We start from the raw sequence: 16,712 nt of genomic DNA on the forward strand, positions 1-16,712 counted from the left end.
GAGAAGCTAAAATTATGCTTCTCGACCCATTTCGACTCACGCGACCCACCAAAATTGGGTCGCGTGGACCCTCGACCCAGTTTTGATTGAAATTGTTATAATCCTTAGCACATAAAATTAAATTACCAAATTGAGTGTACTGCACCAAATATTTTATCTCTTTCTCATTTAAAAATGATACAATCTTCTTAAAGATTTCAACGTATCTTGATCTTAAAGTTAACTTGTATTCAAAAAATTGATTTCTTCCAAGTTTAGCAAAAAGTAAACTTGTAAAAAAAAAACAAAAATATTATTAGTTGTATAAAATTAAAACAAAACAAAAGTTATTAATTATAAAAATTTAAAATTAATAGGTCATGAAGAGGTCGTGAAGTCTTCACGTCACGACCCCGGGTGGGTCGTGAAGCCCACAACCCTGGGTCTTGGGTAGTGAAGCACTTGTGCTTCTCCACCCGCTTCACAACCCAACTAGTGCTTCACGACCCAAACTTTGGGTGGTGAAGCACTTGACTTAAGGTGGTGAAGCACTTGGTGCTTTTGGGTCGTGAAGCCGTGGGTCGTGAAAGTCGTGCTTCACGAGCTTCACCTTGGGTCGTGAACACTGACGAGACCCAATAAATTTCATATCTCAAAATAAATTTATTAACAATACGTGGTTTTCTTATTGAATTTGTTGCAGAGGAATAACTTGTAGACTCGTGGTTAATTGTTAGCCAAAAAATGAGAGGATGGAAGGTTGAGAAGAAAAGTATTTTTTGTGAATACAAGGAATGAAATGAGATCTAAAGTTGAATCGGAAAAAAATGAAAAAATTGAGTCGAGTAAGTTTTTTTAAACAAAATTTAAACAAAATATAAAAAAATAAATTACATTCACTCCCATTTTTTTAATAAACTACCGTTTTACTCATTTTCCCCGAACAGACTCTTTATTCCTTAATTCTCCTTCACAGTATAATGGTTGATAGTGCATTGAATTTGAGCTTCAATTCTTGATTAACGACTTCAAATTCCACGAGAAATCCCCTAAGATATGGGGATTTCATTTAATCTCTCCAAGATCGGCAAGAGGTTTAGGCCCAAATCCGTACCGCAGGTCGCGTCCGAGGAAGAAGCACAGAAAGATGCCGTGAATGTGACGTCGCAAAGGAAGAGTGTTCTCTCTCCGTATTCTGTTTCTGCGAGGAAGTTCACGGTATGCTTTTCTATGGGATATCTGCAGTGGATGCACATGTACGTGAAGCGCTTAAAAAGATTGTTTTTTTACACCAAATTTGGGAAATTTTGGTCATAATTCACTGTCGTAAGGTTTTGGGTTATTCGATTCGTGGTTATTCAGAACGAGCTCGGGGTCTGCAGTTTTTGTTCTTTTGCTGTTGCACTTCCGTAGCTTTTATTTTGCATTTTTGTGCAGTTGTGTGATTGTTTAAGTGTAGATGTTACTGGATAAACCTTTATTCGATTATGAAGATGGATTAGCGGATACATTGACGTTGTTGATTAATTGCGTCTATTTAGTATAGGCAATGGCCGATGAGACCTGCTAAATTACCGATTTTTCAATTTTTTTATGGTGATGAATTCTGTTTTTCTCTGCAGGAAAAGGTCAATGAGAACAAGGGCATTGCTGAAATCTCGGGTGAGCTGATGTCTTTCTCTTCCGCCCCTTTTTGGTCGTGAGGAAACATATTGCTTAAAATACACAAATTTTAACATAAAAAAAATTCATGAGCCATGAATTTCAAATATAAATTGCTTTCTCGTTTCTTTAATCTGGAATCAAAGACTAAAGTCTCAGAAAGCCACACACAATGAATGGTTTCTATGTGCACGATAGCAAATAAGTTAATATCCAAATGAATAGATTAAAATAACCCATTCAAACATGAAGTTATGATCATATTCATCATTTCTTGCTCTAAGCTGCAATTCCATTGCATGTCGACTATGTTTATACATGCATAAAATTCATTTCAAATATCATTCTTGTAAACAAAAAATACCAACTATGTTCTATACATGCTTAAATTATATTTTGATTATGGCTTGTGCAAATACAAATTGATTGTGTCTTTTAACCAATTATTGTGTTCTATTAACAATGAAGTGATAGGGATATGATACAACACTGTTAAATATTTCATTTTTTTTATCATTATTATTGGTTACAATAAGAATACTTTATAATCACAGTGCAGTCAGTCATTGTGTAATCTGTCGTTCTTAACATTGTGAAACCATACACCAAAACAAGAATCTGTGAATTCCTCTAAAGTATAATCGAATTACATGCAATCCAATTTTCAATTCAGATGGAATTTCTCCCAAACAAGCCAGTTTAAAGCATTGATTCAGATCCACCTAGAGTTGATCTTTTTGTCCCATATTTCTTATGTTTTTTCCCCTTCTAAACATACAATTTTTATAACTATTGTGATTTACTTTTTCTTGTTTCATTGTATTTCTCAGATCGTGAAGTATCCTTCACGCTTATCCTTTTTCCAAATGGTTATACAGTCAGGAAACCCTTGGAGGTTTGTAGTCTATTTAATTTTAGTTTGACTCAGTAGAAGAAATGAAAATGCTCGTGGAGAAAAGATGTTTTTCTGCAACAGCCTTACATTTCAAGTTGGTTTAACCTCTACATTTCTCTTTTCAGAATGAATCTAGTCGCCAGCCTTTTATTGAAGTTCCTAAATTTTTGCATCCATATGATAGAACATCAGAGACCCTCTTTTCGGTAGGTGATAATGTTTTATTTTCTATTTCATTCAACTCTTAGCAGATAGCATATTTTCTGCATTATGTATCTTTGGATGCTACTGTTGACTGCATCTTTGGATACTACTGTTGACTGCACAAGTTAATCCTTTTTTAGTTCCTAACTCAATTTTGAAGCTTGTAGGAAAAGTTTTAGTGAAGCTTGTCTGGTGTCTAAATTATCATTGGACTTAGGAGTTAGGGAGAACCATGTGTGAACTTGCCAATAACCGTGCTTCATTTATGAATTTTATTCTTAAGTTCAATGTTAAAGGACACTTCAATAATGCGCAGTATGAAATAATGGAACATAATGGTTGGAATTATATGTTTGTGTGGTCTATAATATGAAATCATCAATGGAAGACATGAGTATGGAATGAGGGTCTTGTAATCAACTTGATTTCATAAAGGATTAACTAATGCATGTATCATTTTCTTTTCTTCCTGTATTGACTTTCTTCTCGAAGACAATTTTTGTCATTGCTTTATATTATCTAATTTTTTTTGGTCAAATGCCTTTTAGTTTCAGTGCAAATACTTACAGTTTGACAAATTTTAAATGCTTCATTTGTACTTTGAACTCCAGACTTTATTATCTATTAAAAGTGCACACCTAGAGATCTCATCTAGTGCATGATTGGTTAGTTTTGGAACAGTACATCCTGAAAGCAGCTTGTTGATGCAATTTATCACTAATAATTTTGGATTTTTTTACTGTGTTCGTTGTCTTTGTGGCCATTTTTTCTAGTGCATAAACTTAATCGAACATATCACCACCCATTTTTAAACTCCCTTTTTAACCCCGTATACCTTTCTTCATACAATTATATGCATTTGTTAAACCAACAAGAACTTCTTCCCTTTAAGCTATGTGCATTTGTTAAACCAACAAGAACTTCTTTCCAAAAGAGCTCCATTTTTAATCACTGTATAGTCTACAATTTTTCGGAAAAATGATTTCTTCGAATAATTTTGTTGACCAAGACTTCAGCTTCTTTGATAGACTTTTACATTTTCATCGTAAGCTTGAATTCTTGTCATCACATATTCACAATAATGATATCTTGCGATAAATATCATTCTCTTGATAAAATAAAGGATTGCCAATAGCTAGAAAATTATATATAACAGCTTATTTATTTAATGGAATACATTTTTCAATTTATGTCTGAAGTAAATATGAAGGTAAAGAGATGTATCAATAATCATTTGGATTGTTAAATACTTAAGTATGTTGGATTTAACCTATATGGATCATAAAATTTTACAAGCTTGCAGCTACGATAAAGATGTATTGACTATCATTTCAATTGTCAAATATATTGATTTTATTCTAAACGGGTCAAAAAATTGTAAAAGCTTGCGGCTCTCTAAGGTATCATTTACTTGTTGACTTCTTAGCATATTTGTCTGAGCTGCAATTCTTTTGGGCTCAAGTTCTTTATTGTAGCTGTAAGGCCTTTACGTTAGCTTTGATCTATATTTTCCTTTTGATTATTTTATCTTACATGTGCATTCTTTTAATTTAAGGCAATTGAGTCTGGACACTTGCCGGGAGATATTTTGGATGATATACCATGCAAGTATGTTGATGGGACACTAGTCTGCGAGGTATAATACTTGATTGTCCGTACTAAAATTACCTGGAAAGAATTTCACTGTTGCTTCAATTGGTTGATCATTCAATTATTGTGCGTGACCACTATATGCTCTGTAGGATATCCAAATGCCTTCCGATAGTCTTTAATTGTGTCCGGAAACTTCTGCTATGTGTTTACTTTCCCCCCCTCTTCATTTTTACCTTCAGGAGCATTGCTTTGGCTGTTTCCTCATTTTCCTCAATTTCTGTTTTGGTTTTTTATTATACTGTCACTTTTATACCATCCGATGAATTCTTATTGCATGCTGAGTCTGCTTAATGTGCTTGTTTACATGTTGACAGTTTCTGATTTTTGTATTCAAATTGAAGGTGCGTGATTATCGGAATTGCTATCCTGAATCGGAACATAGTAGAATGGCTTCTGGGGAAGGTATTCCCATCATTAACAGAGTTTGTCTTAGGATGTCTCTAGAAAATGTAGTTAAGGATATTCCTGCTATTTCCAAAAGTGGTTGGACCTATGGTGACATGATGGTGAGTGATACTCTCTCTCTCTCTCTCTCTCTCTCATTCCATGCACTAGAAGAATCAGTTGCCTTATGTGGTTATTATATTTGGGTTTAGGAAGTGGAGTCCCGGATTTTAAGGGCCCTACAACCTCAGCTTTACCTAGACCCCACCCCACAGCTGGATAGACTCTCTGACAACAACCTAGTAACTGCTAAGGTTTGTTCAAGTGACTTGATTTCTTTAATTCTCGCTGTAAGGACATCATGTTATTTGGCTAGTATGTATTTTATCTGCAGTTAAATCTAGCATTAAGTAGCATGCGGAGGAAACGATTGAGACAGGTTTCCGATGTTTCTGTGTTCTCAACCGATAACATTCACTTAAAAAAGGCATGTACCGACAGAGTTCCTGATTGCTCAAGGTTGGGAGATTCGGGGCCTTTGGTGCAGCAGCCTACCCATGAGAACTTGAGTACTCAAAATAACGTGTCGAGCACTATGCTCCCACGAAGGAACAACAGCTTTGGGTCTGATGGCCTTCATATGGATTCGCTTCTGGTATCGAGCCAGTCTAAGTTTCAAATTGGTGATGCGAGCCCTAGAAATCTGAAGGATCACCGGTCGGGAGCTCTTTTGAATTCGTCAGCAGCTTCGCCTGTTGGGCAGGGTATGATTCCATTTTCGGATAATGGTGCTGCCTCCACTCATGGTAAGAGAGAAAATCCAGATGGGCAATCATCTCCACTTACGAACAAAAAGTCGAAGCTGTTACATATGGGTGTTGAGGGCAATCCACAACACACAGGAACAAAACCCGACAACATTCATGGATCTGATTTACACTGGAAGAACACATTGATGCAGCAGCAGTCAATCGCAAGAGGAATTCAGTATACTAACAATGGTACACAAAAGTTCTCCCAGCAGGTCTTTGAAGGAGGACTAATTCAGGAAGGTAGTGTAATTCCATTCTCTATTGGGCAACAAGGACTAAGATATGGCTTGAAGGAAGAACCTGTTGAGACAGAGAGATTGGACAAGCCAGAGCTCAGTCGCATGCACATGGGAGAATCAGACTCAACCCGAATTGAATCCCAGCAGTCACGATTGCAGCAAAGAATGTCCCAACAATTCATGAGATCTGGTTTCCCTCAACCTCCATGGAATAATTTTGGTCAGCCTCTTGAAAATAGTTCTAGGAAGGAGGATTCTTTGCAAAAGCGAAAATTTGTTCAAAGTCCTCGCTTGTCTGCTGGAGGCTTGCCTCAATCTCCTTTATCGTCAAAATCTGGAGAATTTTCCAGTGGTTCGATTGGTCCTCAATTTGGAGGAGTTGTAACTAGTGGACTAATATCGTCCCAAAAGGATAAATCAGCAGTCACATCTGTTCCTTCTGTTGGTGTTGGTGGCAACCCATCGTTGACATCTAGTGCTAATGAATCCATGCAACGGCAAAACCAGGCACAAGCTGCTGCAAAACGTAGATCCAATTCTCTTCCTAAAACACCTGCTATAAGTGGAGTTGGTTCTCCAGCCAGTGTTAGCAATATGAGTGTTCCAATAAATGCGAGCAGTCCTTCTGTAGGAAATCAACCTTTGGCTGATCAAATCATACTTGAGCGATTCTCAAAGATTGAAATGGTGTCAATGAGGTATCTTTGTCAATCAGTCTGCCATGTTGAGCATTTTGAGTTTTATATTCACGAGTTTTCTGTTTGTCCAATCTTGTTTAATCAAACACAAGTTTCTTGAATAGCATGTAAGCACTTGTTTCATATTTTGGACAACTCATGAACATTTAGGAGAATGAAGCTTGGATCAACATTCCCAAATCCATTAAAAAATCCAGTTGATGTGTTTTGATACTAGAGACTGACTCCCATTCCTTGAAATATCGACATTCCTAAAAATATGATAGTAGTTATTCCTTTCACTGATCCCCAACCCCCGGGGTGACCATTTGCACGGTCTTGGAAACTATGAAACACGTGCATGTGTTAATATGTGGCCCTTTTTCTTTGCAACTCCGTCGCAGAAGTTCTTCTGTCGTTTTTAGACATTATGATTTGTGTAGGTTGGTATATTTTGTTTTGAATATTAATATTAATTTGTGTGAGAGTTTTCTTTCATGAAGCAGTTTTATGATCCCATCTTATCAAGTTCTGTTTGTATCATATATTCCTGTTTCAGGTGTCAACTTCACCGTAAAAAGAGCAAGGTAGATGAGTATCCTATCAGGAAACATAATACATTTTCTAGTCAGCAACTTCTGCTACAGCTCTCCAGTGATTCAAGCAATGGGAATTTGAATGATGAAATGTGTAAAATGCCATTGTCAAAGTCGCTGGTAGGAGGCCATATGAATGTTTTAAAGACAAGGATCTTGAACTTTTTGCAGACAGAACGTGTTATTCAAGGTTTGTTGTCTTCCAGATTATGAAAATAATAAAATTTTTGTTTAATTATGCTGATAATCTCAAGGGGTATCTGTCAGGCAGTGGTGTAGAATATGTTCCGAAGGCAAGAACTAGGATGATCATGACAGAGAAGCCAAATGATGCAGTGGCATACTGCATCGGAGAAATAGAGGATGATGAGTATCTGGATGGAGAGGATTACCTCCCAACGTTGCCCAATACTGTGAGTTTGCATATGTTCTAGGTCGTTGTGGTGCATAGGATAGATTGTGATGTAGCCATTCTGTTAATTTCATGTAACAATTTGTTGTAGTAAAGTATAGCAGCTTTTAGGGATGGACTTTTTCTTCTCCCAATATTCACATTCTTTTTCTTGCTAAGGTACATGATAATACTAAAAGCAATGGCCTCTTTGCTTTTTATTACATGAAACTCAACAGAGATCCTATTTCTCTGTGAAATATTGAAAGTTTCTGCATTTAGCAATGCGGATATGTTTTTCTTCATAGAAGATGCCTCTTGTGTTTTCAAGGAATTATTCATTTTACTTGCTATATTGACTTAAAAGAGCAACTTTTTTTTAGAATAACTTTTAAAATAAAGAAAAGCTGAAAAACATGAGATTTAGAGAAAAGCTTTCATCCTGCTTATTTATGCGAATATTTGCAAAATATAGGAAAGCGGAATCTTTGACAATTTGTATACCTATTTCTCTAATCCAATTTTGGTAAGAAGGAAGATTGGATGAAATGGATGTGAATTGTGATAGGCAAGAGAAATTAGGTGGTGGTTTCTCGGAGGATAATTTTGGGGGGTGGGTATAATAAAAATTAAGTCAAAGCACGACAGATTTTCAAAGTCACAAAAATTCCTTGGAAGATGTTGCACTCAGATTTTCCTCAACATGTCAAACATATCAGCTTCCCTTGTATAAGATTGCAGCCATTTTCCAATTCAACCAAATATGTAGCATACATGTTTACGGCAAGCTACATCGTCAATCTTAAGTTCTGGGCTATTGATATAAATATACTCTATCCTTTGTAAAACTTCAGCCATTGCACTTGCCATTTATTTACATTTATGCCCTTATTTACATTTATGCCCTTCTTCTGCGACAATTTCAATGTGTATAAATGTTATAAGATAAGCAGGCATGGTAGTGTTTTAACAAGCAATTCTTAATTTCTGGGAGCCAATGTAAGTTTACATAATACATAAATGAAAACCAAAACTTGTAGGATATGATTCATTACATCAAGTTTTATGGTCTTGACTTGGCCACAGAAGCATGATCCTTCAATTGGATATTCCTTTGTGATCTTCATGATGTGTTGTTTACTAATGCCTCTCCACTCCTGCAGCATGCCGCTGATCTACTGGCAGCGCAGTTCTGTTCTCTGGTATGCTTGGTCTATCATTCATTTACTGCGTTTCATTCAAGTATAGAAGTTAATGACATTTGGTTAATGATATATGCTTTTGCAGATGGGACGTGATGGATATCACATGGAGGATCATGTCCAACCAAAACCAGTTCGAACAAGTAATGCCTCAATCAATCAACTTAATGCTCCTGGAATTCCACCTGGTAGTTCTGCATCTGAGATGCAGCAGTTTTCTGGAGCTTTTGGTCAGCCACTCAATGATATCTCCAAACCTAGCAACAGTGTCAATGCATCAGTAAACTCAATGCAGAGTGTACAAGGCCCGAGAATGCTACCTCCAGGAAATGATCAGACGTTGCAAATCTCCCATGGACTTATGCCTGGGGTTTCATTACCATCCATACCTCAGCAACCTGAACAACCACCAGCTGTGCAGCAGCAACCACAACCACAACCACAACAGCGCTCCTTGATGCAACAGCAGCATCCCCAGTTTCAAAGATCGCCAATGGTCCTTCCACCAAATTCAATGCAACATTTGAATAATATAGCTCAGAATGCAAATATGCAGGTTGGTGGTCCCATGGCAAATAAGCCTTCATCTATCCAACTGCAGATGTTGCAACAGCAGCAGCAACCGCTTCAACCACAACAACAGCAGCAGCAGCAGGCACAAATGCAGAGGAAAATAATGACTGTAGGTATGAGCAATATTGGCAATAACATGGTTGGGCTGGGAGGCTTGGGCAACAGTGGCATGGGAATAGGTGGTGTTAGGGGAGCGGGTGGAACACCGATGGGGCCTATATCAAATGTGGGTAGCATGAACCAGAGCCCCATGAATCTGAGCCAGGCTTCAAATATTAGTAACGCTATGCGTTCTGGGACATTTATACAAGCACAAGCTGCTTTTCTCAAGGCGAAGGTGCAAAACAGATCAAATATTCTAGGTAGCCCACAATCAAATATTGGAGGTATACCTGGAGCTAGACAGATTCACCCAGGATCTGCTGGTCTTTCGATGCTGGGCCCTGCTCTGAACCGAGCTAATATCAACCAGATGCAGCGCACGGTAATGGGGGCTATGGGTCCCCCAAAGTTGATGCCAGGAATGAATATTTACATGAACCAGCAGCAGCAACTTCAGCTCCAGCAGCAGCAGCAGATTCAATTGCAACAGCAACAGCAACAGCAGCAGCAGTTGCAGCTACAACAGCAGCAGCAGATGCAGCTGCAGCAACAGCAGCAGCAGATGCAACAACAGCAGTTACAGCTTCAGCAAGAAACTACATCACCACTGCGAGCTGTTGTCTCGCCTCCACCGGTGGGTTCACCTTCAAGCATGGGAATAGCCCATCAAATGACTCAACCCCAGCAGCAGCAACCAGCACAACAACAGACCAGTCCTCAGCAGATAAGCCAGAGAACTCCAATGAGCCCACAATTGAGTTCAGGGGCTATTCATCCATTGAGTACCGTTAATCCAGAAGCCTGTCCAGCTAGTCCACAGGTGAGTTCACAGACTTTGGGCTCAGTTGGCAGTATCATCAATTCTCCAATGGAGTTGCAAGGAGTGAATAAAAGTAACTCCGTAAACAATGCCTAGTGACAACTGATTCTGAACAACTCGATCTTCAATGTCTAGTGGTGCATCATCTTTAATTCGGGCATCCTCATATATATGCTGATGTCTTAAAATTGAGTGGCATCTTGAGGCAAATGAAACATAAGCAGGAAGGACCCTGAGATAGAAGAGGCAACTCATGTCTACTAATGAAAGATGAGTTCGACATAGGTTCGGTGAGCACAAATCATTGTTTGCTTCTGCCAGTGAACGATACATCGAGAAAGCAGCCCTTGTAGGTAGAAATGAGGATTGTAGGTAGAAATGAGGAAGTACATAGTTTTCTTTGTAACTTATGTGGGATTAAGCTATCAAGTGGTCATCCATGTTTTAGCAAGAGAAGCAGTAGTATTTACCTACTCCTTTATTTATTGGACTGAAACTATCTGTCAATTTTGCTACAGTCGGTGGTGGTTGTAATTTGATTATGTTTAGTCTAATAATATGTGGATGTATATAAATGTATTTTCCTTCTCTCATACCACGAAGCGTATAAGAAGTATATAATGATATCATTACACATCTTACAGTTTCATTATAACTGAAAAACAATCAGCGAAGTTATTTATCTTTTGATTCCTTTCGTATACTACATTTCCCCGGTATTTCCGGGCAGCAAAGAAGCAAACTTGATAGAGGAAAATCATATTTTTTGTACCTATTCTCATAACGAATGTGAATTGGACAAATGGTTGAAGCTTTATGTCCCAGAGGGTGGCATCAAATTAGGTTGGATGTGTGAGGTCCCTGGACGGTGTTGCATGGGTGAGGATGTTGTGAAGGGTGAGGATGTTGTGAACAAAGAAAAGTTGGCCAACTTATAAGCCTTTTCTACCCGGAAGAAGAGCCGCATTATTGGTTATTTAATACTCAACGATGCTTTGAATACTTACAGTTTAAGATGCACCAACATGCAGATTAATCCAGGGAATATTACAACATTCATCTGGTTTCCCCAAACATAGAAAAGTTGGCCAACTTATAAGTCTTTTCTACCCGGCAGAAGAGCTGCATTAGTGGTTATTTAATACTCAACGATGCTTTGATTACTTACATTTTAAGATGCATCAACATGCAGATTAATCCAGGGAGTATTAAAGCATTCATCTGGTTTCCCCATAATGATGTTTACTACTAAATATTATTTCACATGAAAATCATGAGAATCGACTACTATATTGTAATCACTGAACACCAATAACCCTAAGTCACGTGGGTGCATTTCATTCAATATCCAAACAAGGTACAGCCAACAAGGAATGAAGGAAGAACCAAAAATCACAGCCTGCTGCTTCTATCACGTTCAGTCATTACATGGTTTCGAGTTATGTCCGTCACAGTGCAGCAGCCAGCTAAAGCCATGGCCAGCTCAAGCTCATCTTTCAGCATAGTTACCACACTTTCCACCCCACGTTATTCCATTGCTGCCAATCCAAAGATAACTGGCCTTCCAATCTGCATAACACAATTTCATAACTTGAGTTGATATTGTTTGCATGAGACAAGCATGTTGGATCTCGGTTTTCTCATGCCCAAACGCAGTGGAAGTTTTAAAATTTTTATTTTATTTTGACAATCAAAATATATTTGATTTGGACACTCGTATGGTTTTATGATTAAACATACATAGGATGTTTAAAACTTTTATCTTTGGTGAACAATTTTCACTTGGCTCCAACTACGTGGGTATAAACGAACGTAGCTCTTGTTGTAAATCTCACGTACGTTCTTCAAATCTTCTTTCTTCAATCTCCTAATCCGGTCCACGACTGGATTACTTGTTCCTCTTCTAACTTGCACTAGAAAGTATAGAAGGATTTATCGTTGGAAATTAAAAATCGAGATGCGGCATAAATCAAATTCTCTTTGATGGTGGCCGAAATTTTTGAGAGAAAAAGGGAAGAGATTTTCGAAAATTGGAGTCTAGTGGAGGTTAGGGTTTTTCGAAAAATTGTGAATGAATTATGTTTAACCCTAAGCCTAATACACATATATATAAGCTTATGCCCCATTAATTAAATTAAACACTTAATGGGCTTAATCAATTAATTATTCTAGTCCAACTAGTTTAATTAATTAATTAATATTTTAAAGTCCAATTAAAAACCTTAATAATATGTACGTTGGTCTTGTACTCCAACAAACCCATTATACATATAACTATTACATTTAATTTAAATCCCTTATAAATTCAACATTTGAATTTAATATTTAAATTATAAATTCAACTCCTTGAATTTATCACATCCAAAATTTAATATTTAATAAACTCAACTTTTGAGCTTAATAAATTAAATCCATCATAAATTCAACATTTGAATTTAATATTTAAATTATAAATTCAACTCCTTGAATTTATCACCTCCAAAATTTAATATTTAATAAACTCAACTTTTGAGTTTACTAAATTAAATTCTCAAATTTTATAAATTCAACTACTTGAATTTATTCTCTCCAAATTTCAAAAATTCAACTCCTTCAAAAATTCAACTTCTTGAATTTACTATCTCATAAATTCAACTCCTTGAATTTATTTTTTCAAAATTTAAATATCATAAATTCAACTACTGGAATGTACTATATCATAATATAAATTCAACTCCTTGAATTTATTCTCTCAACGGAAACAAACGATTCAGTGCTTGTGTGATCCTCAATGGTTCAGGGATACAGCTAGCCGTGGGTTCACAATTCCTTGTGATTCAGGACATAATCCTTTATTCGGTCTTCCTTATTTGCCCCATTTTATGTATCAACAATTGATCATGAGAATGTCAGAAATTATATTTCTGATTAAACCTATCGAACCATGGTAAGAGCGTTTAGTAGCATCGCCCCATGATTCCCTAGGTATCACCGATAGTGCCTGCAAGAACCAGTCGATTATGATTAATGTACAGTACGGTCCTTTCATCTCATATATCCCGATCGAATCTGCAACCATTGGTTCAGGGTTGCATATTAATTCGATAACTATGTGACACATATGAATAGTGGCATCGCATGTACTATTGGAGAACTCCTTCTCCAACGTACATCTCATACTCTGGTCAGAGATTCCACGCACTATTATTTCATCAGATCACATAGGATATCCACACCCATAGGTGAGCGGTGAATCCCCGACTACAATGCACTGCCTCCTATATGTGTCGCAACTGTATCCAACCTCGCCACCTGATGACTCTCCTGGAGCCGGTAAACAAGTCAAAGCACAGCCCTAGCATAATAGAGCCTCACTGTTATCCCGGGTCGTAAGGACTAATGGTGTACAATCATAACCACAGACTTATCCTCTCGATGAATGATAACCACTTGGAAAGTACGAGGGAGGTTGTTCGGTATAATCATCATATGACTACCCATCTGCATGTTTGGACATCTTTATGCCCTTACCAAAAAACGCAGTACACAACATCACAGATGTTAGTTTCGAGCTCAATCGAACTTTATGCATGTTTTAGGCGGCTGAATCGACTAGGAACGAATTTAGAATACACAGTGTTTACAAATGAGTTTCAACATCGAATTACGATTCATTTGTATTAAAGCATAATCAAGGACTTTATCTATGCTGATCGCATGGGTATACCGATAAAGTGAAACAAACCATTAAAAGTTAATTATATTAAAATAAAGATTGTTTATTACAGCTGAGTCAATAAAATCTCTAGCCAACAGTTGGCTTGTAGGGAATCTACTCTAACAATCTCCCACTTGCCCTAGAGCCAACTACCTATAAACTTTAATCACATTGCTTCGCGATGCTTCTCAAACAATGGTCCTGGCAAGGACTTTGTAAGTGGATCGACAACATTATCTGCAGAGGGGAGTCTTTCGACTGATATGTCTCCTCTTCCCACAATCTCCCGTATGATGTGGGACTTCCTCAGTACATGTTTGGATCGCTGATGAGACCTTGGTTCCTCTGCTTGCGCAATGACACCAGTGTTGTCGCAGTACAACGGGACTGAATCAACTTCATTAGGAATAACGCCCAACTCTTGGACAAAATTCCTTATCCAAACTGCCTCTTTGGCTGCAGCAGATGCAGCAATGTGTTCAGCTTCAGTGGTGGAATCCGCAACGACGTCTTTGTAATATTACAACCTTTTATCCTTCTATTGTTAATGATGTTATTCTATGGTTTAGTGTTATGGATATATGGTTAAGTTATTATTAGTCATGGTTATTGTTATGGTTTATGAGTATAGTTGATGGAAGGGTTGGTATTTCATGTTATAGCATCAATATGGTTATTGCATTGTATTCATGGTTATTTATTGTATGGTTTTGGTACGGTTAAGTAGATGGTTGTGTATTTGAAGAGTTGTTATTGTTGTGAAGGTATAATGTTGGGAGTTGGATTGATGGTTTGGATGGTGTGAGCCAAATAGGTAATTGGGGTAGTGCAGAAACGGTATGAAAATTGTGGTATTTGTTATGGTTTTTAGCATCATAAATGGGATATTGATCCAAATGACATGAGGCCAATTGCATTAGAAAGCTAAAATCCAAGGCTATAACTTTCATGTTTTGAGTTTTGTTTAAATATGAAACTTCTGCTACTCATTTTCTTAAAACGTGCTAGAATTTTTTTTTTCCAAACCTCACTTAGCATCGGCCGAACCATAAAAATTACATAAAATATTTTTGACATCATTTTAAAATAAAATAACCAACTATATATTTGAAAAATACAGCCCATACAATAATATCTCAAAAACCTCTCAAAACATAAATAAAAAGTCGTAAAATATTTATAACATAACTTGAAATCATAAATCATAACTAGTGCGGAAAAACTAGCGTCGGTCCTCGGGTTATGTGCACCTTCAGTCCAGAAAAGTCAACCATCAAGACCTCCATTGACATATTCATAATCAATAGCACCTGCATCAATCACACCTAGTGAGTCTAAAAACTCAACACGTCATATCCTTGATAACAAGTAATATATAATACAGATCACATGCAACAGTGAAAATACTTTTACGTAAAAATACCATTTTCATGACATGCATAAATTTCAAACATGAAACCTTTTCGTAAACATTTTCATCATGCATAAACTTTAAAAACATTTTCATGATCCTTTTGCATAAAAATTTTCATAAACATATTCATGTCATTCTCAACATATTCATATACATATTATCATCAACATATACGTATTCCATTTTCTTTTCGTTAAATTCAGATCGTTAATTGTGACTTTCGTGTTCATCTACGTCTACGTCTACGTGTTTGACGATGGATCCATTTACATGTAACCATAGTACTGGGCGGCGGGGATACCAGCAACATTCTCACCGGTCAACTGGGCCTTGGCCTATCCTCATAATATGGAAATACGATCGTCGGGGCTTCCTCGGGGGCCTTCTCCAATAGACGGCTCGCTCTGGGGCCTTCTCCCGAAAATAGGCTCCCTCTGAGGCCTTTTCCCCTCACGTTATCCCAAAGCATATCATCATATACATATACATATCCGTATCCAAGGAAACACGATCGTCGGGCTCCCACTGAGACCGTAACCCTCACGACATTTCCAACATATCATCGTATTAGTCACAATTACTTCACTTTCTTTAACGTTCCATATTATCATCACTTTATGAAAAAAAGCATGCATAACATATCATTTTTATTTTTGAAACCAAGCATGCAACATGTCTTTTAAATGTCAACCTTAAATCATAAAAATCCATGGACATTTAAAAATCATAATTTAACATATAAAAATTTATAAACATTTGAAATAATCATAATAGCTAACAAAACAGCTTTCAGAGCACTGCCATGACGTTTGCTAATTTTTAGGAGTAAAAAGACTGTTTTACCCCTGGACGTATAATTTTACATTTTTTTGGCTTTTTGTTAATTTATTTGACTCTAACATGTCCTAAATAATTATTTAAGCCTACATGAATTTTCTCATATTTTTATTTAGCATAAATCGATGACTTTTAAATTAATATTTAAACATAACGTATTAATACGTTTTAATCCCGAATTAAACCAAAACTTAATATAAAATTTCCAAATTAAAAACTTAGACTTATAATAATTATTTAATCTTAAACCTAATTTTTCATAATTTTATTCCACCTAAAACTAGGTGTTTCAATTAACTCGCTAATTAGCGTTTCGTGCGGCGATTAAATCCCGAATAAATCCAAAACTCGTTATTTTGATCCCAAATTTTTAACATAACATTTTTAAGATTTCGAGGTTACTGTTCACTGCCGGATTTACTGTTCCGGTACTGTTCATTTTCGGAGTTACTGTTCATTCGCCGGAGTTACTGTTCACCCGAAAAAAAATTGAATAGGGTGTTTGTTGAATTTTAGCGCTTATATTTCAGCGTTAAGTTTGTCCTTGTCATTTAGTCGCATTTTAGTCAATTTGC

General features: G+C 36.8%; 1 protein-coding gene across 1 annotated transcript; it reads left to right on the plus strand.

The window, feature by feature from the left end:
- Positions 1–921: 921 nt before the first annotated feature.
- LOC140957912 (protein PHYTOCHROME-DEPENDENT LATE-FLOWERING-like) lies at positions 922–10,782 on the plus strand. The gene is made up of 12 exons (XM_073415334.1): positions 922–1,197; positions 1,602–1,641; positions 2,472–2,536; positions 2,662–2,742; positions 4,296–4,376; positions 4,735–4,899; positions 4,990–5,091; positions 5,172–6,526; positions 7,065–7,291; positions 7,369–7,514; positions 8,656–8,694; positions 8,780–10,782. The coding sequence occupies exons 1-12, from the start codon at positions 1,036–1,038 to the stop codon at positions 10,283–10,285; spliced, it is 3,969 nt and encodes a 1,322-aa protein (XP_073271435.1). The 5' UTR covers positions 922–1,035; the 3' UTR covers positions 10,286–10,782.
- The last annotated feature ends 5,930 nt before the right edge of the window (positions 10,783–16,712 follow it).

Source organism: Primulina huaijiensis, chromosome 14, assembly GCF_012295235.1.
Source record: "Primulina huaijiensis isolate GDHJ02 chromosome 14, ASM1229523v2, whole genome shotgun sequence".
Classification (NCBI taxonomy): Eukaryota; Viridiplantae; Streptophyta; class Magnoliopsida; order Lamiales; family Gesneriaceae; genus Primulina; species Primulina huaijiensis.